Raw genomic sequence first — 12,685 nt, forward strand, 5'->3', positions numbered from 1 at the left:
ATCACAGTTCTTCGGCCGATCGATACTGGCGCGCTCATTTATTTTATGCTGTCAGTCTCTTTTAAAGTGTCGGCTTTGTTTTGTGAGGTACGACATGACTGATCTTTTAATCCTAGAATTTTTGTGTGATTTAGCTCTAGGTTATTAAAGTGTCTCTCTTCAAATGTGCCATTTAGTTAATTTATAGCTCCACTTATTTCCTGGCCTATAGGTTTTATTTGCCTATTTTTTTACTTTGCTTTTTCTCTTCTCAGAAAGAAATCCAGGCGATGAGCCAGTGTCATCACCCCAACATTGTGTCTTACTATACCTCGTTTGTGGTTAAGGATGAGCTCTGGCTAGTAATGAAGTTGATGAGTGGAGGTGAGAAATAATGTGGTCTTAATAGCTTGGAAATCCCATATATCCATGATGCTCTGGTGCCCTGATCACCTCTGCGTTCAGAAGGGAGCCTAATAAGTTCCCGGCATTGCAAGCGATTTTGAAACCCCAAATTGCTGTGCGGGCCAGCTCCAACCATACATTCTGCTCTGTGGAGAAGGGCATTCAGCCTGTGCCCTTCCCTACTGAGCCGCAAGTATGCAGCTTCGCAGAGGAGGCCTGTCCTCCCAGGTACTTAACGTGAATGGAGAGTGACCCTAGAAACTTTCTAGGCCCTTTCAAAATCTTGCTTTGGAACCCAGATGTTTCTATAAATACCTCTAGTTGCAATCTCCTTCAGAGGACAATGTCCAGCCCCCTGTACAAGCAGTGGAGGCTAAAGCTGGGTACACAGCTAATAGATATATCTGCAGATCGACTGTACAACAGGTACTGTGCACAGGTGCCAATAGAACTCGACCCCCACACTCCCGGTTTTGAAGTTTGATGATTGATATCAAGTCTCCTGTTTACCATGCTAAATGTATTGCTCAGTATCTGTTCTTTATTCAAGATTCTGTATAAGGTTTTATTTTTGCATGGTATTTAAACGATGTACATATGTATGTAAAAGTTATTATAAGGTAACTAGGTATACCAGTTATTTTCATAGCGAACTGGGTAAAATAAATGAAACAAAAAAGTGCTAAAAAAAAATTAGCAAGAAAAAAGCTTGTTGGGGAGATGTTCCTACTCCAAAGAGCTTACATTTTAAATAGACTTAGTCTTTCACCTAACTGGAACATTGGTTTAACAAAGCACTAAATGTGAAAATAAAACTACATGGAGCATGGATTCTGACAATCGGTCACATGAGAGCTGTTCCAGAAAGGATAGAATTGTTGGTTCAGCCTGTCTAATGGTGCATACTCACGGTCAGATTTCTTGGTCAATTTAAACAATAACGATATAGTTTGATCGTTTCAATCAACTTTTTTTGCCCCCTCAAACAAACAATGTGCAGGCACGGGTGGGCGATATCGGCCATCGCCTGTACATGCAGGCCAGCCTAGTCAATATCGACCAGGTTAGCCTGGTTACTATAGGGACCATCGATCATTGATATATCGTTGATCGAGGGTTGTTCTAGTTGTTGGGGGAATGAAGCATGTGCTGGATGTTCAATAACGATCATCCAGCACATGCTGGTCGATCAGACAATGATATCTGATAATTGTCTGATCTGAACATGTGTATGGTCCATTAGAGTATTAGGCCATTGCTCATATCACACCTATCACCAGTCCCAATAGCAATTGGGGAGGGTTCTCTCTTTCTATGTCAAAGATGATACACTCGCAGGACATTAGGTTCCATAGACTACCCAGGTTACAATTCTTTCATCGAAAGTGTTCCAAAACAATAGGTTATAGCTGGAGTATATTAAAATTTCAGGTCGTGGGAAAAGACGTGCACTGGTTGTGGAGAGTTGGGGCATCTGTGACAACTGGGATGTTAATTTGAAATTAGATACATATTTTGATTGTTATGTAATTATAATAGTTTTTTGTTTTTACAGAAAATTATTATTATTATTACCAGTTATTTATATAGCGCACACGTATTCCGCATCGCTTTACAGGGAATATTTGGCCATTCATATCAGTCCCTGCCCCAGTGTAGCTTACAATCTATGTTCCTTATCACATACACACTAGGGTTAATTTTTATGTTGGGAGCCAATTAACCTACCAGTATATTTTTGGAGTGTGGGAGGAAACCGGAGTACCCGGAGGAAACCCACGCAAGCACAGGGAGAGTATACAAACTCCACAACTCCCGTTGTGGGAATCGAACCCATGACCTCAGTGCTGTGCGGCAGTAATGCTAACCATTACACAGTCTATGCTGCCCTAAATTTAAAAAAAGCAAATTGAAGGATGTTCTTAGGCCCATAGCTGGCTTTTTGGCCAGAGGCAATGCTATAGGGATTAGGAGGCTTGTTGAGAAACTGGCCACTTTTGCACTGTTGAATCTCTCTGGAAGTGTCACCAGCTGAGTACACCGCATAGGCAGTCTGTGAAACGCATACGTTTAGTGGTGGATGAGCTTTGCGGCCCATACATAAATTCTATAAAGTTTTCAATAACTTCTTTTAATTACAGTTGGTGCAGTAAATTGTTGTAGGTATATGATCATCCCTGTACACCAACAGAATTTTCCTGACTTTGTAGGCTCCGTCTTGGATATCATCAAACATATAGTAGCAAAAGGAGAGCATAAGAATGGGGTATTGGATGAGCCGAGCATTGCCACCATGCTGAAAGAAGTTCTGGAAGGACTTGAATACCTGCATAAAAACGGGCAGATCCATAGGTAGGTACTATTGTTTTGTATATACGCAGCAACCAGGAATGTTGGCTGAATAAAGCTTTGTCCTGTTTGACTGCTGAATTGTGATCTCTTTGGACACCCCCTGCTCCTTTATGCACACTGTCTTTCCAGTCTCCCTTTCCCTGTAACACGTTACCATAATGCAGCCAGCCACTGACATGTGCTGACCTCAGGAGAGAAGAGAACCATAGCCACAACCCTTTCTAGCAGTAAAAGCAGTCAGGATGGTGGCATTTAGAATAAGTGGAACAGCTGGCAGTGTGTGTGGCAGCTAGCAGACAATGTTCCAGCTCTGGCACCAAGTGGATGCCCCTCTTCCCTATCATAATTAAGGACAAGCTGGCTTTCCTTTTTACAATTGACTGGGTAGTAGTGGCTTTAGGAAGAGAAAAGTAAGTTACTTGTTTCTTTGCCACATGGGAGACTTTATATTGATTTCCTCCCTCCGTCCACTAAGGTTGCAGTTCAGCTTCCGCACACTACATGATTCGAACTGAAAAATATCTCTGGTAACCCCCCTGCACTATATACATATTGACGGGCTGTAACTTGGTAACAGTGAAGGATCCAATCTAAAGGGATATTGACTGTGTGTCCATAAGTAGCATGGAGTGAGTAAAAATTTAACACCTCTCTTTAAAGAGGAACTGCAAATGTTTTGGGGAGAAATCTTACACTTGTCTGATTGTCTGCGTTCCTTTGCCTGGAGGCCCTAATCACTTACCCACATTACTCTTACCCACCTACGAGAACCACGTAAGCTCTTGCAGATTGCTTAACCTCTATAAATTGGAAAAAACTTTTGTAGCAATCTACTCCCATCAGATGTGACACCAGCCTCATTGCCCGTCTAGCTCCAGTGGTTGGTGGGTTCAGGACACGTGACTGTTATGGGGGATTGAAAAAGTGCATTCATTTCTTTAATTCTGTATATTGCTGTTAAACCACCATTACTGGGCTTGCACATTGCATGGTCTATAATATGAAACCAGGTTTGCAGCTAGTGTAGGGTGTGTTGTCAATGGACAGGTGTCAGGTGGTGTTTTTTCTCTATCTGAAGCCCCCCTGTTTCACTATAGATGTCCATAGTCACACACTCTGAATATGTAGCACATCAATTGGGAGTAATTATAGTTTGAATTGGTTTACATATAGGCACTAATGTTTGCTATTATTTGATGAGTTCAGCTGTTTTGTGTATTGGGGGCATTGCTGAAGACATGGGGGGCAGTTTAAGGAAAAGATCTTGCTGTTAATATGAGTATTAAGTACGGTTCCCAGTGAGTACGACCACCTATATTTCTCAGAATAGAGCCATGAATTGGTGTATTTGTGTACTCTCAACACATAATTACTGTGTAAGTGCTGCAGAACACCTCTACAGCCTGCGTCTGGGAGATTTCTGCTGGTGGAAATATATGTGTACGCTTTTAGGTGGAATCACTGTTACCTTGTTGTAGTGAAAGGAATGAATGACATCAGTAAACGTAAGGAACGCCTCTCTGCCTTGGCTGTGAATGCGACAACTGTAAAACATGCATCTCCTCACTTCCACGCTGGCTGTTCTAATAGAATATATACCTGGTTGCCATGGAAAACACAGGAAAATGGTTATTTCTGAGAACATTTTGTAATAACAATTACAGTATCGACCATAAAGGAGAGAGTTGTTTATAGAGTTATTACTGGCCGTACATTTTGGCTTATGCACCTTGGTGGTTGAACCCCTCGAAGCATGTACTTTGCAATTAATTATATTAATTTTATTTTATATAGGCCAGAGGTTTCCAAACTCTGCCATTACAGTCCATTGGCCGTATTACATATGAGTCGGAATCGGCGATAATTTATCGCCGATGACATCATTTTCACCTATTTGAAATATCCCTGTATTCAATTACATTCGCCGGTGCGAAAAGTAAATGTAAAAAAATGGGGATAACTTTTCGCCAGCCTTTAGCAGGCGAAAAAAAAATGCAGAAATGGGGTTTAGGGGTGCAGGCTTAAAAAAAAATAGCCTGCACCCCTGGGAATGCCCCCTTAAAATAAAATTGCAAACAAAGTAAAAAAAAAAAAAAAAAAAAAATTGGGACACCCCAAAAAAATTATTTAAAGTTTTGGGGAGAAAAAAAAAAAAGGGAAACAGTGTTTAAAAATAGCGAAATAGGTTCAGGGGTATTCTGTAAGTATGTGGCAGGTGTTTTCTAGGCTATTAGCGGCAGGTGCATGTTTGCAGAATTTTTTAAAAAATTAGCTTAGGGACTTAAAAATATGCTAGTACCCATTTTCATGTACCCCGAATTTGAAGGGAACACTTTTAAAAATGAAAAAATAAGCTAAGTGCTCTTCTGCATCACTTCTTCAATGTCGGGAACAAAACACCTGCCGCGGCTATTTAAAAACCAGACTTTTTTTCTGCAGGCAAAAATGGGAGTACCCATAGTGATCCCCCAGGTCTGGACATATTTAGGGCGGGTCCTACAATTATTTCCCGAAAATTCCCGTTTTTTTTTCGCCGGTCCAAGTTTAGCCGGTTCCCGATTTCGCCTACTTTGGAATTGAATACAGGGATTAGCAGGCACTCGCGCGATGCTTTTCTGCCTGGAAAACAGCCGAAAAGTCCAGCAGGTGAAAAGTCTGGACTTTTCGCCTCAAATTGAATTACGGGCCCATGTTTTAAAGATATCCATACTTGAGCATAGGTGATTTTAATTAGTACCTCAGTCAATTTGATTTAACCATCTGGACTCAAGCATAGATAGCCTTAAAACCAGGACTGTAATGGCAGATTTTGGGAACTTCTTATTTAATATAGCTGTGTATGCAGAATTTTTCAGACCACTTTCCCTGGGATACAAGGAGAGAGAGATCCGCGAAGTAAAAGTGGGGGCTAAACGTGGTCTCCAACAATGTTTAGTGTCAATCTGATATGATCAGCACCTACTGTATATAGTGGTCCTAGCACTGCACACCGTGAAGACAAACATATTTGCTAGGTAAACCATTAATTATGACAGTGTTGCCTATCAATTCACTACAAACTAATGATGTCATTGGTTCAGCTCACAAAATGGCTGCATCCTTCCTCTCTCTGTAGTAGGTAGGTCACTTTAATCTTCTGATATCACATATGTGTCCTCATATACTATTGCCGCAGTCACATCAAACAGCTCCTCGCAGTGCCAAGTCTCGCACAGCATCTTTTTCACCCGAAAATGCATCTAAGTTGCGTATCATATTAATCAGTGCAGTCTAGTGTCACGTCACATCGCATTGCAACGAAGATGAATGAATGAATGAAAAACAGAGTTGCACAGCTCACTTGTGACAGGCATTTCGCACTGAGTGGCGTATTGATGCTTAGGGGGTAAATATACTAAGGATCGATTTTAGAATATATCTTAATCAATCAACATCGAAGGGCTTCCTGAACACAAAATCTGTATATTTATCATCCATAGGGTTTCGACTGCAATTGAATGATATGGTGGTATTGCATTCTGAAAGCCCGTCTGATTTAAATCGATCTAAATCAGTCTTTAGTAAATTTAACCCTGGTGTATAAGGACACATCTGTATAAATTATTTTATTGGGGGTTTTTTTGTTACTCGGGGTGAAAAGACTGCAAATTATCTGTGGATCAGTATGAACAAATTCTCAGTTTTGCCATTATTATTTGGGCTGCTATCATTGTTGCACCCCGCACATTGTGCCTTCCATGGCCCAGAATGCCAAATCTCTCAGATCTCCCTGCACATGACTGGTCCAAGTGGCCCGATCGCCCTATCAGTGGACACCTTTAGTCGCTCAGTCCTGTCATATCCTCTTTGGCATGTGACTAATATCTCCATTTATCGAATAAAGTCTCCTGAAACCTGAGAGATGAATCCGTCCTAACCTGTGCAGTATCTTCTTTTATTCTTCCGTTCCATTCAAATAAATGTATTGTGTCTGACACACCTGAACTGTGATTTGTGGGTCTGTGAAAGCTCCTTCAGATACACCCCACATGAGAGCTGGAGCAATTACATTGTTCTATTATGTGTGGAGCTTGAAATCTTTTAATTGTGAGGGTTATTTTTGTTGGTTTTTTTATTTATTTTTAAACCTTTGGGAGAAAATAGTTTTTTCTTCTGGATAGGAACAATAAGCCTTGCAGGGTCAGTAAAGTTATTGCGGAGTATGAAAGAATTGTACTTTGCGTACATACAAGATTTGTTAGAGAGACATAGAGGGGCCGATGTGCTGCTCAATTACGGTAGGCTGAGTACTGTGCATTTTTTTGGAGTGCGAGGAAAAACTAACACTGTTGCTGGCCGTGATGTGCTGTTCTGGAGGAGCCATCACGGCCAAGCGGCTGGCTGACTGCCCACAGAGAGTCAGAGGGATTATTACCTGGGCACTTTGCTTACTGATTGTATGATCACTTACTGCTGCAGTTGTTTGGTTGCCCTTTCTGGACTGAGTATTGCTGCTGGGGACTTTTACACACCATTGCTGCAGCTGGAGTGTAAGGCTGTTTTTGATTGGTACAGGAGCATCCCATTACCCCTGTGTGTATTCACCCCCCGCAGCCGGAGCTCTCCACTAGAGAGACGTGGTTGGGGCTTTTTGATACATGCTGCGGTCTTAGCAGCTTTTACATCCACTGAGCAGCACTGGGTCAGGTGGCTACCACCATGTACAGTCAGGTGCATAAATATTGGGGCATTGACAGAATTTTCATATTTTGGCCTCTATTCACCACCACAATAGCTTTGAAATGAAACAAACAAGATGTGCTTTAACTGCAGACTTTCAGATTTAATTTGAGGGTAATTACATCCAAATCAGGTGAACGGTGTAGGAATTACAACGGTTTCTATATGTGCCTCCCACTTTTAAGGGGCCAAAAGTAATGGGACAAACTAAACAATCCTAAATCTAGCTTTCACTTTTTAATACTTTGTTGTAAATCCTTTGCAGGCAATTACAGCCTGAAGTCTGGAACGCATAGACATCACCAGACGCTGGGTTTCATCCCTGGTGATGCTCTGCCAGGCCTCTACTGCAAATGTCTTCAGTTCCTGCTTGTTCTTGGGGCATTTTCCCTTCAGTTTTGTCTTCATCAAGTGAAATGCATGCTCAATCGGATTCAGGTCAGGGGATTGACTTGGCCATTGCATAACATTCCACTTTTTAGCCTTAAAAAACTCTTTGGTTGCTTTTGCAGTATGCTTCGGGTCATTGTCCATCTGCACTGTGAAGCGCCGTCCAATGAGTTCTGAAGCATTTGACTGAATATGAGCATATAATGTTGCCCGAAACACTTCGGAATTCATTCTGCTGCTTTTGTCAGCAGTCACATCATCAATAAATACAAGGGAACCAGTTCCATTGGCAGCCATATATGCCCACACCATGACACTACCACCACCATGCTTCACTGATGAGGTGGTATGTTTTGGATCATGAGCAGTTCCTTTCCTTCTCCATACTCTTCTATTCCCATCACTCTGGTACAAGTTGATCTTTGTCTCATCTGTCCATAGGATGTTGTTCAAGAACTGTAATGGCTTTTTTAGATGTTGTTTGGCAAACTCTAACCTGGTCTTCCTGTTTTTGAGGCTCACCGATAGTTTACATCTTGTGGTGAACCCTCTATACTCACTCTTGTGAAGTCTTCTCTTTATTGTTGACTTTGACACATATACACCTACCTCCTGGGGAGTGTTCTTGATTTGGCCAACTGTCGTGAAGGGGTTTTTCTTCACCAGGGAAATAATTATTCTGTCATCCACCACAGTTGTTTTCTGTGGTCTTCCGTGTCTTTTGGTGTTGCTGAGCTCTCCGGTGCATTCTTTCTTTTTAATAATGTTCCAAACAGTTGATTTGGCCACACCTAATGTTTTTGCTATCTCTCTGATGGGTTTGTTTTGATTTTTCAGCCTAATGATGGCTTGCTTCACTGATAGTGACAGCTCTTTGGATCTCATATTGAGAGTCAACAGCAACTGATTCCAAATGCAAATGTCACACCTAGAATCAACTCCAGACCTTTTTACCTGCTTAATTGATAATGAAATAATGAGGGAATAGCCCACACCTGTCCATGAAATAGCTTTTGAGTTGATAGTCCCATTACTTTTGGCCCCTTAAAAAGTGGGAGGCACATATAGAAACCGTTGTAATTCCTACACCGTTGACCTGATTTGGATGTAATTACCCTCAAATTAAATCTGAAAGTCTGCAGTTAAAGCACATCTTGTTTGTTTCATTTCAAACCATTGTGGTGGTGAATAGAGGCCAAAATATGAAAATTCTGTCAATGTCCCAATATTTATGCATGACTGTATGTCCCGGACCGAGGAGTGTGTCATTCTTCAGGAGGTCATTCTGGTAACTAAGGGCCTGATTCATAGGTGGATGCCAAAGTAGCCGCAACTCCGACTGTGACTTTATGCCATTGCCACAGCCGATGGAGTTTGTACAAACGCCCACTGGCTGTGGTGCTAATCTGCCGCTTTGCGTAAAAAGTGGCAATATTGGTCGCACCATCGGACATTAGAGCAGCCCTATGGTTGCTCAGGTTGCCCATCGAAACATGGCCGCCAGTGCAACTGTGAAAAAAGATGTATTCACTGGCCACCCACCTATTGCTTCCCAGGAACACCCACCGAAATTTCCTCTCTTTGCAACAGAATTCGTTCTGCGTTCCCTGGTGGTAAACGTAGGGGTGCATGGGCAGTTTGCGACTGGGATGCAGGCGCAGTACAAAAAATAATTGGACAACTGCACAACCATTGGCACCGCCTCTGCATCAGGCTCTAAACATCCACTCTAACTGCGTCCGGGTACAGTCTGCTTTATTACCACTCAGTACTCCTGGCTAGACCTGCTATTGGGACTGATTAGTTCCTTCTATATACAGAGAGACGCACCTTATACAAAGAACATTTCTTATTTTTCTGAAGCTCCACTTACTAATTATAGTTTATCTGAATTAGTTACAGTTGCAGCTCTAATCGTAAGATATTTTTTTTTGTACATTCGATTAGTGAGGTGTTATTTGTATGTTACTTTCATTTAACATTATTATTGAAATGGTTTTATTCCTATTTTTTTAAATATAGCATGTCCTGATATCTTTATTATATGACGTGAGATGTGGCGTTTTGATTTTTAAAAGCACAGTTCCTCATCAGGTATTGCCAATATTATATAGGCCAACATTACTTATTTAAAACAGAAGACAGACCTGTGTCTATTGGATATATCATTTAAAAGTTTCTCAATGTAAAGAAATACCTTCCATCTGTCCTTATAGTATGGAGACTCGGTGGAACTGTCCTGTCATTAATTAAAGTTGTCTCATTTTGTACACACATGGCCTGGTTCAGAGAGATAGACGCAGTGCAGATAATTACGCAATGTAGCGATGTATTGCTACTGCGCATGCGCAAAATGTCCAGGTATGCCTTACTGCGAAACCAAGTGACCGATGACCTTCACAATTGCGTACGGCATCGCTAGCGCGTGAGAAGGGATTTGCAATCCCTTGGTGTTCCAGGCTGGAGACTGGGAGGTGACCTAAAGTTATTGCCAAAGGGGCTGTTTCGTGGGTATGTTAGGGGAGTATCATGGGTGTGTCTGGGAACGCTGCTGTGTTCCCAATTGAAAATCCACAGCTTCAGAGGTCTCGTTTAGTTGGATTAGAGGAGAGTAGCTAGAGTAGACCCTAGGCTACCGCAAATGTTGTTGGTGCAACCAATGTTGCATCGATGCTGGTGTGTTTACAATCTCCATCCCAAATACACAGACCACACAGCCTGAAAGTTGGCGTCTCAACGCTCGTACACTCCATCGCACCGACCAGGACAAGGGGAAGACTAAGATCACCATTTCAATATTCCCGCAATCACTTTGGAGAGTGCGGCTGCATTACCAATCATCTCTGAATCCGACCCACAGTACAGAGGACCTGATTGTGTTCTGAACGCAAATGCCATCGCAACTGCTATCTCTCTCTGATCACAATAGCGAAATTATCCTAATGTCTCAAGCCGCCTCCCCGAGCATAGGGACGCCCACTGCTGCCTTCTCATATCCGTCCAATGACATGCAACAGCGTAAACATCGGTACCATCGACGCAGATCAGGTAGCCATGCAGTTTCTGTCATGTCTGGCCTGCCTCAGGCACTGCAGCTCTCCTGACACGCAGATAGCTCATACTGTGAAGGAGATCACAATGGCTAATGTATGCACGCCTATGAGTTTAAACGTCCCCGACATGCCTGCGTTTGCCTAGTCAGCCCCTGTTACCTCCCCCAAACGTTGACTACTTGTCACTCACTTTGCATGATACATGATCGCTAATTAATCGCCGCGCGTGCGCATTGGGGCTCGGGCGCATGGCCAATGGCTAACAATCCCTGCACTTGTATGAAACATAGACTTTGTGTCCGGATCTGAATCAGGCCCAGGGAGAGGGATCATAGGCTGCACAACTAAAGATTAAATTACAGCCTGTCTTATTTACTCCCAGCTAGTGACATCACTAGCCAGGTTACATGGGCAATCGTAATTTCCATCCATCCTTCAAATATCTCTATCTCTAATATATTTTTATTAAATCTTTTTATCTTTCATGTCTATTTTTTCATGGTCTGTCTTTATCTGCAGAGATGTAAAAGCTGGAAATATTCTTTTGGGTGAAGATGGCTCTGTACAAATAGCAGGTAAAGTTGTTTTCTGTATTTAGGACTGTTCAATCTATATGAAATCCAATAATCAGATTCATTCTATTGATGTTTATGTTATGCTTATTTAAAAAAGTTTATTTTTTATAGTGTATTTTAGATGTATATTTACAATAATGAATTTATTCGATATCTTCAAATGCTTTAGACCAGAGGTTCCCAAACGTGGTCCTCAAGGCTCCCCAACAGGTCACGTTTTAGAGATATCCATGGTTGAGCACAGGTGGTTAAATCAAATTGACTAAGGTACTAATTAAGTCACCTGTGCTCAACCATGGATATCTCTAAAACCTGCACTGTTGGGGAGTCTTAAGGACCGCGTTTGGGAACCTCTGCTTTAGACACTTATGAGGGGAATTTTGTTCATAGCAATGCGCTGTCGGACATCACCGCCATGTTAGACTGAGCACATTGCCATCAATTATGGTATACAATCTTCGCTAATATTACTGCGCACCACTATGGTATGTAAAGGAAAATTAGTGACGATACTGGTTGTGAGGTGCCTTTGTCCAACCATTCCGGGGCATTTGCTTGTCATCCTGAGGAACTGAATCCCCCCTCCAAACCTACCCACCCCCCACTCCTAGAAATACTGTTTGTATTAGAAGCAATAGAGGACAGGTAATACTCTATAGGCTCGATTCTATTCTGCGCGAAGTGAATAGCTCCGGGAATCAGCTCCCGGAGCTATTCAATACAACGCGTAGCTAACCCCAACTAAGGATTTCTTCTCGCACCACTCCGGGGATGCGAGCAGAAATCCGACAAAAGTCCCAGCGCAAGGCTGTTTTCTGCCCATCGCGCCTGGAAAATAGCATCGCGCCGGGAAGTTAGGTCGGGGAATGCCCGTTCTCGCGCCTTAAACAGGGTGTTTAGTCGCGAGAACGGGCATTCTCTGACTAAACACAGTGCATAATTGAATAGCTCCGGGAGCTATCTCCCGGCTCTATTTACATCGCAGGCAATTGAATCGAGCCCAATATGACATAACCTATAGCAGGGGTGGCCAACCTGGTCCTTGAGAGCTACTAGCAGTTCACGTTTTCCAAACCATCTAGCTGGTGCAGAGGTGTAGCCATTACTAACTGTCACATTTCAACAGATCCACAGGTGAAGTTAATTATTTCACTTGTGATTCTGTGAGGAGACCTGGAAAACATGTACTGTTGGTAGCTTTCAAGGACCAGG

The 12,685-nt window shown here is 42.3% G+C and overlaps 1 protein-coding gene across 1 annotated transcript in view; it reads left to right on the top strand.

The window, feature by feature from the left end:
- The window catches only part of OXSR1 (oxidative stress responsive kinase 1), a 118,222-nt gene that overhangs the window by 71,689 nt on the left and 33,848 nt on the right, over positions 1–12,685 (top strand). The window contains exons 3-5 of the mRNA XM_088446426.1: positions 255–363; positions 2,595–2,736; positions 11,418–11,473. Coding sequence (XP_088302552.1) covers positions 255–363; positions 2,595–2,736; positions 11,418–11,473 — 307 coding nt within the window. The remainder of the gene's footprint in view (positions 1–254; positions 364–2,594; positions 2,737–11,417; positions 11,474–12,685) is intronic.

The sequence above is a fragment of the Taudactylus pleione genome, unplaced genomic scaffold (assembly GCF_031769625.1).
Source record: "Taudactylus pleione unplaced genomic scaffold, aTauple2 ptg000398l, whole genome shotgun sequence".
Classification (NCBI taxonomy): domain Eukaryota; kingdom Metazoa; phylum Chordata; class Amphibia; order Anura; family Myobatrachidae; genus Taudactylus; species Taudactylus pleione.